The following is a 13,865-nucleotide window of genomic DNA, read 5'->3' on the forward strand; positions in this document are numbered from 1 at the left end:
TGAAGGAGGGCAGAACACCTTAGCAGGGGATTTTTATGCCATCACAGTTTGCTCACCATATTGTTACTTGACAAAGCAACAATAGGAATACAAAGATTTTTTGTGCTTTTTACTCTTGGAATCTTATTTCCTGCTCCAGGCTGTCTTTCACCAGTAGGTCCATGCTCTGGGTAGCTCCTTGCATGGTTTTCATAGTGCCTGGCAGTTGTTAAGCTGTAAGCAAACACAGAGCTGTGAAGAACTGTGCTATTTTATCAGATCTTGGTACCACGGTGTTTTCCATCTCGGTCTCTCATTAAAGAACACACAGAGCTCCAACCATCAAATATGTGCCAGAAAGCAGCACTGGAGTGATATTATATGGTTGGGGTGAATCCCCCCACTGTGAATGGACATTCCTCACAGAATTATTGGGGAGATCCATGGCTGGCTGCTGGACACTGTGGGGCTGTCCTGCAATCATGCCCACTGTGCTATATGTTACAGCACATCGTCCCCCCAAACCTTCGTGCTGTCAGGGAGGGAAGATAAATGCAGAAAATTTGTTTTGACTTAGCAGATCTTGAAATAGCTGAAGAAATGTCGTTAATGAATTTCAGAAAATAATGACCATTTCTGAGAAAGATAAATTTGCATTATTTTCTACAGTCTTCTGTGCAGAACATTTAATCTAGAAAACTCTTGCTGGTTCATGATGGTGGGTATTTTATAATGTTTCAGTGATTTTGCATTGAGGCTGATAAGACCATTTGGGTAGTAAAGTAGTCTAAAGAGTGTGAATCAGAACCCTAGCCTATATTAATCTTCACAGCTTTTTCACTGGTCTCTCATTGTGTAATCATTATGTGATTTGCAGGAGCTTCCTCAGGTGCCATTGACCTGTTACCATCTCCCAGTACAACAACCAACTGGACAGCTGGGCTCCTCATGGATAGCAATGACATGATTTTTAAATTTGATGGAAAGCAAGGAGCCAAAATCCCAGATGGAATAGTCCCGAAAAATTTAACTGATCAATTCACCATCACTCTGTGGATGAAACATGGACCTAGTCCTGGATTAAGAGCTGAGAAGGAAACTATTCTCTGCAACTCTGACAAGACAGGTGAGTCTGTGTATGGAAAAAATGTTATGCAAAGGGGATATCAACAGCAGTAGAGTGTTGCCATGTCTCCTCATTTAATTTGGTCTGAGAAAAAACTAATCTTAAGGCATTGCTGCCTTAAGAGCTTACTGAAGGACATGAATTTCAAACACAGCTGGGATAACACAGCTAGAGATTTCACAGGAATTGACTGATAGAATAACTAAATTATGTTCAATTTTTTTCATTATTTAGATTGAAACACTTCTAATTCTTCACTGAAACAAGTTACATAAAATACGCGTTTGGATTTCATTTATTAGCTAGGGCAGGATGATTCCATGAACAAAGCTGATACGGCACAATTCAAGAGGAGTCACACTAATCCATGAAAAAGCTCAGTTCTTTGGGGTTTGTGTGCTGTGTCTGGGTGCTGTTGGTGTGTGAGGCACCAAGGGCTGTGTGTCCCCGCAGAGATGAACCGGCACCACTACGCGCTCTACGTGCACAACTGCCGCCTCGTGTTCCTGCTGCGCAAGGACTTCGACCAGGCCGACACCTTCCGCCCCGCCGAGTTCCACTGGAAGCTCGACCAGGTACCCCCCTCCTGCTTCCCGAGGTCATCCAGGACCTGTAAGAGCCAAAGTGAGGGATGCAGGACTCCAGGCAGCTCTTCAAAATGTGGTTTATTCCATCCAAGAGGTTACAGCAGCTGAGGGTCGTGGGTGACAGATCCTGTGCCTACAGCTATCAGCTCCAGCTGCAGGCAGGCCTGGAGTCCTCCATCCCTCATTCAGGCTCTTACTGATGGTGCCCCATGTTGGATGCCGCTGTAAGAGCCTAAATGAGAGATGTGGGACTCCCGGCAGCTCCTCAAAATGCAGTTTGTTGTATCTAAGAGTTACAGCAGTCCAGGTTTGTGGGTGAACAGAGCTGTGCCCACAGCTGTCAGCTCCAGCTGCAGGCAGGCCTGGAGACCCTTTGGTTTTGGTTACAAATGCATTATATACTTTTCTTTTGGTTACAATGCATTATATACTTTTCTTTGCTGAGCACCTTAACACAGTAGAACCAATCTATACCTTAACTATTATCTATAGCCTATCATAACTACTATAATTACCATATTCATGTTACTGTTGTCCAATCACTCAAAGCTAGTACATTACAGTTTAAGCTAGAAGTTGTTCTTCAGTTTTCTTGCAGTGGAAAATTCTGAGACCTTTTTTCTACTTGCCACATCAGCAGGCTTGTTTGCCTGTGCTTTCTGCTTGGTAAAAACATCTTCTTGTTCAAGGTGGGTTTATCCTTTGCTCTAAGCCATAAAACCCCCTTCTAACTGACACACCCTTTGCCTCCTTGGTTATCCAGCAAGACTGGCTCAGCAATTCTTTTCTTCTATATCAAAACTTGCTTCCATCTCTATTCCTTTATCAGACTCCACATTTAAAAATTTTTCTGCTAAGCACACATATCTGTGAGACTTTCTTGTCAAACTTTCATCCATCCCAACAAGGATCCTTCCTCCTCCTCAGCCCTTTCGGCAGCACAAGGAACCACCCAGATCCCAGAGCAGCTGTCCAGAGTCTGTCCGGAGTCTGTCCGGAATCTCTTGGAATTACACTGCAACTTGCAGCTGTTTCAACTCTATTTAGGATCCACATAAAAAGAGACAATTAAATTAACTTTGTCAAGTCGTTTTATGCACTAGTTTTTTGTTGTTTATTTTAATTGAGCCACTTTAAATGGTAAATAGAGCTTTATATCCTTTGTCAGTGGAGAGAGATGTGACATTGCATATAGTTCCCCAAATGTTTTCCATTTATAATTTTTTTAAAAATCTGCTTTATTTTTATTTATATATAAAATCTGCACAATGGGAGTGATGGAAACCTTTATGGTAAAGAGTATGCTGATACAAAGAAAGGCACTTCTATTATATTGTAAATCCTATCTGCAGACCTTTTCTTTTATCTGCTGTGCTGTATGTAATTTTGTCTTATTACTAAGCGTATATTGCAAGAAAATTATTATTAAAGAGATAAGAGTTACCTTTCATAGACTTGTTCATTTTAGATAGGATAAGCATCATCTGGATGAAAGGAGACAGACTTCAGCAAAGTACTATTTTTTCAAAGCAAATTTCTTCTTATCTTTGAGTCCAAAGTATGCTATGCAAAATGTAGCTATAGGAATGTTTACTTTTCTAATTCACCTTGTAAATGTATATAAAAATGAGATCTCCATCGTGGTTATCAGATGAGTGTGGTAAGAAGGCCTGTGGTGGTCATGGCACTCGCTTTGCATTTCACACTAACCAGTCTGGAATCAGTTTGTGCTGTACTCAATATGAAATCTTAGTGTCACAAAATAAACTGAAATTAAATCATATTGAAGATTGCAAGTCAGGAGTAACTGATATCATCTCAGATAAGGCTGTTGTGAGTGCTGAAGATGGACTTGTATTTCTAAACTTGGTACTAAGCATCTAAATAATGGTAATGCAAGGTTTTGGGAAGTATTTTGATTTTGAAAATTGAGTGCAGTCAACTTCTATATCCTTAAAATGAGAGAGAGCCAGTGTTGTCTCAATAAATTAAGTTTGTGTGTGACTCTTGTAACTTGGCCATGAACTTTCCTAACTACTACTGAAAACTCCTACATGATGTAAACTAGAGACAGAAAGTATTTTTTAGGTCACGTGATTAATTGCCTTTCATTCAGCTGCTGTCAATTGATTTCCACAGTATATTTTCAGCTGTTGTTTATAGATGAAAAAGAAAGTAAGATTAAAGTATAAATAAAGTTTGTTATGGGTTGTGTGCCCAGACTTCCATGAAGATAGATTTGTATTGTCAAGGTGATACTGTTGTAAGTTTTGTCATGAAGGGACCTCATAAAAATTGCTGCTTTATCTCTTCTTCATGCTTCATCTGGCCTATATGGTAGAGTAAATTAAAAGAAACTGAAAATAAAACATATGTGAATAATGGGCCAGGAAGGAACTTGCATGGTTTTGAAGACAAGGCCGTGAGAAATTGTCACTATAATGTAGTAAAATGATGCCTTCTTCTAACTGTATACCCAGAGTGGTATATCTTGGAAAGCCCAGGATAAAACAAGCTAGGGTCCTACTCAATATGAAAAGAAGCTGGACTAGACTTCCAGGAGTGGATTAATTTGATTATTTGCATCTTTTGACACTGACGTACCTCTGGAAATCTCACCTTCAGAACAGTTCATTCTGCAGTGGCAAACCCTCCGATTCCCTGCTGCTGTTGTTGTTTTGCTAAGAAAAGCCTGGGAATGGAGCTGTGCCCAGCTGCTGTCCCTGTTCCCCCACCTGCCCTGTGGGACAGGGCTCTGCAGACAGGACAGGGCAGAAATTACCCTGCAAGACCCTCCAGGGCTTGGTCCCAGCCACAGCCAGAGCAGAGGGAAATGTGGCAGAGCACTTTATTGCTGAGCTCACTTTATGAACGCAACAATCCAGAGATTGTTTTTGCTGAGAGATATCCAGTGACCTTGGAAGAGGGTGAAGCTTGAACTGGCGAAATCATTTATCACTCTCACTGCAGAACAGTAAAATTTATGATACCAGCTGCTCTGGGCTCTATCTACTCCATGAGACTCCTCATTCTTTCAGGGCACTGACTAGGTTTAATTTAATTGTCTAGATCTCATTTCTGTGCTGGGTGAGTTTGGCATACACCTTAGCTGCAGGCTCTGTCCTTGTCTGGATAAAGGGATCCATGAACATTTTACACAGCTGCACCTGAGCAGTGCATCTGGAGCTTCTCCACACCATGACAGCCTTTCACAAGCAGTGTGGGGAAACTCCAAATGACAGTATCTGCCAGGCTAGCTCTGGGAATATTGTGTCTTTAAGTCAGTTCATAAACCTAAGGATTTATTTCCATTATGGCTTTCAGTTTATTTGTCCCTATTTGTTCCATTAATAGCCTTTGCTTTCAGTTTATTTGTCCCTATTTGTTCCACTAATGGCCATTGCTAGGTGGATTTTTCACTTACTGCACTGGTCCATGACCTGAGAGTGCCATAGCCCTGGGCAGATGTGCCTGTACCAGTGACCTGCAAAAGGTGCTGATAATCAGAGCTATCAGACTTTTTGCTGAGGGTGTACTTGTTATTTATAAGAAACATGGGAAGAAAGAAGTGTGAATAGTTTGGGATTTTCCCCACTTTCATCCTTCTGCAAATTAAGTGTCTTGGTTGTGAGAGAATACATTAGCAGTAATCTGGAAGAAAAGGTAGGGAAAGAGCAATGTTGAAGAAAATCAGCATCAGGTCTGTAACATTGGTAATAAAAACTGCAATAGATGCCCGGGTAGAGGAGGTTGCTTCATTTTATTTCCATTTCTTTGTAAACCCAGGTGTTTTCTTTTTTTTAGGATCATGACCTTTTTCCTGAATTTCCCGTTCAAAAGTTTAAATTGAATATCATTATGTGTTTGTCAACATTTATGTAATTTCTTTTCTCATACTTGAAGTATTGGACGCTTTTTAAACCAAAGAACTTATTACAAAATGGGCAGAAATGACTCTTAACAAAAGAAAAAGTTTTGTTACCAAAGTCATTAAAAGGCATCTACATTATTATCTAATTATCTCAAATGAACATAGGTGTTATTTTAAGTGAATTAGTTAGGCAGCCAGATATGCATTTGGGACATCTAAGAATAACATATAAAATATTAAATCTGTTTCTTTGACTTGCTTAGAAAGCTGTGAACCAAACCAGAATTGCAGTTTGAATGATTAACTAAGTCACTCAAGCTTTTGGTGACAGTGGAATACATAACACTAAACAGGATGGTGTATTTCACACTGTTCTGAACAGGTATTACACTTTTCATACAAATGTGAGGACAGCCAAAAGGTATTTTTTCTTCTCCTAAATCAATAGGATAACAAAACATTTTAAAGTGGGAGAAGGTACCTGAGCCAGAGATGAGCAATTTTTTCATGTACTTTATTCACAGTACAACATTATTTTCAGGATGTTATCACTCTGCAAACAGCCTTCACCCCACAGGCAAAATTTATGTTGATCCCATTAAAAATGGGGAATCTAGTGCAGGATGTGGAATCATTCTAAGTCCGCAAAAACCAGATAAACATGAAGAAAGTTAATGCTTCTTTACTGAGATGAGAGTAATTGTTTGAATAATCCAGCATTAACCTGCAGTGCTTTTCATTGTGAAAAACTCCCCAAACAGTTCCTTTTCTAACAGGAACTGCAGGAGATGGTTTGGATAAGTCTAAGTGTGGTGATTTTGTCAGTGTGGGCACGGAGCTGCTGAAGGATCAAGGCAAGGCCTTGGTTTGCACTTCACCCCTTCCATGGCCTCACACACACCAGGGGCCATGGCACTCAAGTGCTTCACTCCCAGCTCCTTTTTAAAATCAGCACCTGCTCAAGGACATGGGACTGACTTTCGAAGGAATTTATGTTACATGATAAGAAGATAAAATGAAATTGATTTGGTATTTGAACTCTTTTTTTTTTTTTTTTTTTTTAATATAGTTAAATTGGATATTTCCATCAAACAATAGGATTTTTGCCTGGAAGTTGTTCTTTTTTGTTGGATTGTTAGCCATCGTTTAGAATTGGTTTTTGGTGCGTTCAGTTTTAAGAGCACCCTTTATATAATGAAAGCTGTGTGTGGCCTCCCTCTTGAGAGATTGGAGAGAAAGAAAACAAGTGAGTTCATATGGAAAGTACACCAGAATCTCAGTCCAGGAGGGGTAAGGGTACACAGAGAGACAGGATGCTGCAAGTTTCCATCATTTCTATGCATGAAATCTAATCTCTAGGTAAAAGCCATCGGTCTTAGCAGTCCCATCCTTTCCAACATGATGCTCTATTTGAAATCACCTTTTTTCTTTATGATGGAGTTTAGTTGTTTATTACTTGAAACTCAGAAGAGTTTCTTATGCTCTTCAACACTTACTTTAGAAATTAGTATGCAGGCCTGCACTGCTTATTGCACACAGCTTTAATAAAACTGCAGAAACAAATCAGTGAGGTGTTTGCCTACAGAGCCAGTAAGAGAGAAATGATAAATGAATGTCTAATTCTGCAACAGAGATTAAATAATTCCAGGACTTAAAAAGTCTTTGTGGCATTCCTGGCACCTTAAGTGCCTTCATTACAGCCCTGTCTATTCTCACACACTTTATTGCTACTTTCCATCTTTGAATGCTATTTTGACAAATATTTATTCAGTGTCTTGCTTCAAAACAGTTTTTGGTAGCACAAGGATGAGTCACCAGTGATGATAAATGGTGAAAATATTCTTTGAGATCCCAACTGAAAAAAGCTTGTTTAATATAAGTTTTTAATGCAACTGCTCTATCACTGATAACAACAAAATCTTCACCAACCACTCACAGTGTCTGTCCAGAATTCACTTTATGACATACAGGATTCCTCTTGAGGCACTCTGAAGTATTCCCTACAAATTGGTGTGCCTTTGTGCATTTCTGATTTCTGCAGCACAGCCCAGTGTGAAATGCAGGACTGCTCTGTGCTTCTGTAAAACTTCTATGACCTTAAGGAACAACCAAGCTCAATATTTTATCATTTCTCTACTTGCTTTTGCTTGAAATTTTTGGACATTTTCCTGCATATTTCTGTTCCACATTTTGCAATTTTCTGACCTGTTTTATTACAGCTTTATTATACTGGTGTGGGACTTTCAGCTACTTTAAATGAGCTGGGTTGACCCTTCTGAAAATGATCCCTATAATGTGCTGTCCTTGGGGTCTTACATGGACAACTGTTTTCCCATATGTAGTTATGGTCATTCCCAAGGGAAGTTAGAACTGTTGCAAACATTCTTTAAGACACTAAGACACTAATTTCTCAATGAAAGCAGTAAAAAGAAAAGGAAGGAAACTCTACATAGAATAAAAGGAAGTTTAAATTGTCTATAGCACCATGAAATAATAAAAAGTATGACATTCTTAAAGCATCCTGTGGGAAGACCCTCCAACTAATTTAATTTCTTGGTGAAAATCTTGATATGGAGTTATTAATAAATCTAAACAAGCTGGATTAAAGTGTCTGTTATTGCCCTGGTTTTACACTACTCTCGGAACTCGAGAAATTTGAAGCCTAGAATGGAAATTTCCTATCAAACTATTATTTGAAGGTGAAAAGTCACATTTACTCTCTTATTTGTCAGCTATTTCTAATATTTATCTTTTACACTGTATGTGATTTATCATTTGTGCAGCAGAATTTGTACAACACCTGCAGAAACTGGTTTGGAAATGTTCAAGATCCATTACTTGGGCAATTTCCTGAGGGCCCTCAGGAAATTTAGCTTAAAGGAAAAGCAGGTTGGCTTTCAGGTGGTGTCTGAAAGGACTGATTTCACAAAGATAGGACTGATATCTTTTTCCTTGCAAAGGCAGGTTAGGAGACAAACAGGTTATATTATTAATAAATATAGATTCATTTATCCATGTCCATGAACTGTTTATTCCAACCTTAGAGCCAGGGTTTCTGGATGTCTGCAGTTCAGGAATAAAGCATGGTGGTGCTTTTCCATGGATTTGCTTTAACATCTGGGTAGTCTCTTGACAATGTCCAAGCTTAGGAAGGCATATTTTCAAGCACATGGTGAAAAATTATGTAAAAATGCAAAACTGAGCAGCTTTCTAGTTCTACATTTAAAAACGAAGCACAGGGTGCTGCCTAACTGCAGTCAGCAAGTGTTACTGAACTGACACATTTCCTTGATGCAATTTAGGAACAAGAAAGGTGGGCTATAATAGAATTATTTCATCATGAATGAACTACTGATCTAATTTAGTAAGCCACCTGGAAGTTACAGCATGACAGCACAAAGACATGCTGCAGCTACTGTACATAATCAGGCTTTTCAGGTGCTTTATCTGTCAGCATGATTAAGCAATTTCATTATTTAAACTTGTAATTAAGCCATCCATATTTTTGAAACCCATTGTGAAAATCACTATTACACATTAGGAGTTTCAAGGCTACAGAAGCAGCTCACAGCTTGCATGCAAATCAGTTTGCAAACTCTTCCTGTCACTGCAGTGAAGTGTCCTGTGTCACCGCCACAAATGAATGAACTTTGAATAGAAAGGCTCTTATTTGAAAGCTGCATTTTCTAATGCAGTTGTTTGCTTGCACCAAATAATCCTCCTTTTCTATACTTTACCCACTAAATTTTTATTTTCTTATCTATATTATTGAAATTGTAGCATGTGTACATTGTGCAACCTTGGCACAGAGAAAGACACACTTTAGCTATCCCCTTAAAGTTCCTTCCAGCTCTAAGTAATGTCTGATAGTCTAAAAATATATCATTATGGTTGCTAGTGGTTTAATAAAACTTATATCAGGCATTTGTCATGTGAAAATAGCCATATAAACAACTCCTCACCTAAGACTGCAGGAGTCTTTTAGCTGTACTATGGATTTGTCAGTTCTCACTGCACCACCTCCCGAGGTCATCAAAATCAATATTCTTATTTACAGAGCTCCTGGGATGTATTAGGACTGTGGTGGGTAAACCAAATGCATGATTTACATGAATTTGAAGAAAGATCAATTTCACTTTTCATAAAGAACTCTGCTTTTCTAAAGATATTGACTGTCTTAAGACATAGATTTAAAAAACACTTTTTTGCACTCACCGGGATTTCAGAAGAATTTATATCTATTGGCCATATTGAACTTTGCTGCTATTACTGTGTTTATGTGCTGCAGAAAGTAAAAAATTCCCGAGGGCTGCAGCAGGCATCTGCAGAGCTGATGAGCCAGTGTGAAGTCACTGGTGTGAATCTGCACTGGCTGAGATTCCAAACCTCTGCCTCCTTACCAATGGAAATTCACTGTGTAAGGATAAAGGAGAATCAGCAGCTGTTAAATAAGGTCAGGGTAACTGTGCAGGTTTTCAGTTCAATGCCACCAATTAAAAATGTGCTCTTCAAGCTGTGCCTGGATCCATGAGCTTTGCCAGAGCATGGCAGAGCCAAGCTAACTTCAAAATTTAGTATTAACTCTTCTTTCATTAGCAGTTACGACCTGATTGGGTTACAAATAATTGTGGATCCACTTGCAGTTTTGTAGCAGTACTAGTGCTGGCTAGGAAATGGAAATCCTTATGAATAATTTCATGTCTTGAAAGCTTTTTCTACTTGAGAGTTGCATATTCTTTATAAGCAGGCAGTGAACCCTATAGAAACTTCTTAGGCAGGCAAAACCAGGATCCTTACTTCAATCTTCCATTAGCAGAAGTTGTTTTCAAATGAAATTATAAGTGCAACTTTAATCTTAGAAATTTCAAGTTTATTGAATCATAATTTCAGGAAAGTTCCTGCCATTCTTTGGTATTATTGATAGCTGTAATGTTTTGTAGGAGTTCTTAAAGTAATTGCATATTAAAGTCATAACAAACCTCCATCAGCAAGAAAATTTCCCAAAAGAAGCATCACTATGCCATAGAAGTTGCACCAAGTTCTGGTAGGGTATTATAACAAAACTTCAAATTTTAAAATTTTAAAACTTCAAATTTTAAAAGCCAGTGAAGTTCCTATTTCTAATTTACTCGCAACTGCTTGAAAACAGACAAAAAACCTGCAGACTGATATTGCACAGATCTTCCTACCCCTGTTTAGTGTTCTTCCAAATGGACAATGGTATTCCAGACACTCCAGAATTTTACTGCATTTTTTCAAGCAGTCACACAGCCCAGGATCTCACTAAGTTCTTTTCCTATCTTACTGTGATCCTTTCATTACTGATTCAATCTTTCCCCTTCCAGTTTGTTCACTCCAATTAACCTGTGGACTCAGACATGTTCAGAGGAATTTACTGTTGCTGTAATTGCATGTATGGCCTGCGTGGCATTTTTTAATCTTTCCTAAGTGGCCTCATGCCCTCTCTCCCTGAGACACCTCTGCCACCATCCCTGGATTTGGATGCACTCCCAAATGAGGGTTGGCTGTAATTCCATGGCCAGCACAGAGACCCTGATTTCAAATTCAGCCTTCATTTTCCATGTGATGAATATTTAACCAAATGTGGCTGATTTAATGAAAACTCTTGCAGTAACTTAGCACCCAGTGCTCAGCTAAAGTAAATAGAAGGAGAACTGTGATAACAGTTAAATGTATTACAATTCAAACATAAATGAGGGTATTAATATGACTCTAGAGTGTGTGCAATAGGAGGCCTTAGATAGTCCTCTGCATGCAGAGGAGACAGGAAATGTCCAGTTGCTTTCAGGTCATAAGAGACATTGCTGAATGTCACACTTGGATTCCTTCCCATAGGGACAGAGCTGCTGTTGCTGTCCTTGAATGTCACTTCCTAGCCCAAATGGACTATTTGTTTGGATTTCAGAAATACACAGCTCTCAGCTGGCAAAGGATCCACCTATTGTCTTTATTTCTGTTACAGTTCTTTTATGTCATGTAAGTCTTCCATATGACTTGGTATGGGTCAGTTATTACATACTTTAGTGGAGCATGTTGGAAGTTTTTTCCTTAATATTCAAGATTTTTTTAAAAGTTATTTACAATTTTGAAAGCAAACACCTATTGACCTATTTGGCAAGACTAAAAAGGCATATTTTTCAGGGTTATTTTTTTATTTTTTACCTGAAGAACCTGTTCTCCCATTTCTAAAAATAGTAATTTCAGCACCCATTTACCAATCAGCGAAACAGTGTTTCACTGGGAAAATTTCAGACAGCTCAATTGTGAATAAAGAACATGATCATGATTAGTACTAGAAGCAAGCTGCATATTGACAAAATAACAGCATTCTCTGGCAAAGTCACACATACAGCTGATAACTGATTACCTTCCTACGGTATATAACACATAATCAGTCTGTCTGCAAAATGCCAGCTCTGTAATTAAAGTCCCAGCAGTCCCCATTTCACTAAAGAGACTATGCATAATATTTGAGTTGTATCATTTCCTGACTTATATCTATGTATAAATACAGCAGCATGGACACACAACCATTCTTCACCTTACAGAAATTATTAAGGGAGCCAAGTATGACTCACTGCCACCTTTTAGCTGCATTAAAACAAAATACCATTTGCTTTTCCCTGCATTATGTCCTAATTGTCTGCTGGAACAGAAGTAAATCCCAAATTAATCTGTATGGGGAAGGAGCACCTATTTCTGCTGTGCCTTTGTGCTGCTGTAGCTGCCCCCAGCTCAGGGTGCTGCAGCATCCACACCTGCCAGAGCTCTGGGCTGCACGAGATTCCCTCCATGGAATTCCCTCCATGGAATTCCCTCCATTCTCTTCCCTGGAAAGATCCTCTCAATTCAGTGTGAGACTTGTGTGAAAGTAGGGATTCTTTCATCCCCAGTTTGCACTGTGCACTTTCAACAGAGCAAATAACGTTTCAAGTAAATCGCTTCTCCCGAAATGTGGAAATTGTGAGAGGTGTTTAACACCCATGTCAGCTGCACCTGGCTTTGCTGAGCATGTTCAAAGCAGCCCTTGCAAGCAGTCTCAGCACTTCCTTCAGAGATCAGAGCCTTTGAAGAGGGATTTGCCAAGTGCTGGGGGCCGTCAAAGAGCCAGCCAAGGACAGGTGTGCAGCCCCAGGCAGGATCCAGGTGGGCTTTGTTCTGCCTGCAGCCCAGCCTGGAAACCCCAGTGTTTCCCAGATGGGAGCTGAGGGCTTAGCCATCAACATCTGGGTGTTTATTTAAAGAATTAATGCCAGCATATAACTTCCTGTGGGATGTGCATTGATAAGGGAGCTCAGTCCCTTGGTCTGACAAACTGAGTGATGTGTGTAGGTGGGACTGTGTGAGAGGGAGGAGACAGGAGCTCTCTTCAGGAGGTGTTTTTAGAGCTGAGCACAAGTGTTTGTCCTCTAAAGCAAACAAGCCCCAGCTACCCTGTTTTCTTTGTCTCCGGGGTCAAGTTTGCATTAATCCCACTCTTTGTACCTTTATAACATCTTAAAAGCTGCCTGAACCAAGTGTTTTATTTGTTCAGCAGCAAGGAAAGGATGTATCATCCTGCTTTGAACAGGGACAGCCTCCTTTTTCTTCATGCAACCTCCTGATGCTCACATAGACAAAAAAGACCCTTCAGGAGTGTGGCAACAGCTCTTAATTGTCTCAGTCCTTGAAGCAGCAGGCAGTCAAGATGCCTGACTCAAATGTAACCTTTAAATGTTTGAGTATTATCATTTCAGCCAGGCTTCTAGAAAGCAAACTGAATAAAAAGCATGTATATTAATATTTGAGAGGTAATGGCAAAGAATAGCAGGGTTTGTTTTGTATTAACCCTCACAGCTTTTGGGTTTTTTTAATTAAACTTATTTTTTGATTAAGTACTATTAATAAACTGAAAATTATTTGCTTGGTTTTCTAGCAAATAATGGTTTTTTCAGGAGGTGTGCTAAATGAGCATTTCATTTAGTTTATGACCAAAATTCCATTTGCAGACAGAGCCCTCCAATGTGAAAAATAAGTTTGTTGCAAATCTCTTAATAGAAACATCTGACAGACAGAATTCCTGCTTGTGTCACCTAAGAAGGCAGATTTTGGAGATGAGAGAAACTGATTTAAATTCCAGATAAGATTCAAAGATGAGGCCTCATGAGTGATGAGGCCTCCTGAGTGAAATGAAGTAGAATTCTATGCGTCCTGTCTTGAGGAGGGAACAAACTCACAGACCAAAAGCTCCTTTCAGCTCCCTTTGAAATCAGGTTGTTCAAAAGCCCATACCTTTTTAGTT

The 13,865-nt window shown here is 39.3% G+C and overlaps 1 protein-coding gene across 2 annotated transcripts in view; it reads left to right on the top strand.

The window, feature by feature from the left end:
- The window catches only part of CLSTN2 (calsyntenin 2), a 315,822-nt gene that overhangs the window by 261,188 nt on the left and 40,769 nt on the right, over nucleotides 1-13,865 (top strand). For both annotated transcript variants that reach the window (XM_054282508.1, XM_054282509.1), the window contains exons 7-8: nucleotides 857-1,105; nucleotides 1,559-1,680. In XM_054282508.1, coding sequence (XP_054138483.1) covers nucleotides 857-1,105; nucleotides 1,559-1,680 — 371 coding nt within the window. The remainder of the gene's footprint in view (nucleotides 1-856; nucleotides 1,106-1,558; nucleotides 1,681-13,865) is intronic.

The sequence above is a fragment of the Melozone crissalis genome, unplaced genomic scaffold (genome assembly GCF_028551555.1).
Source record: "Melozone crissalis strain CALT ecotype California unplaced genomic scaffold, PUWL_Pcris_2 ptg000034l_1, whole genome shotgun sequence".
NCBI classification, from domain to species: Eukaryota; Metazoa; Chordata; class Aves; order Passeriformes; family Passerellidae; genus Melozone; species Melozone crissalis.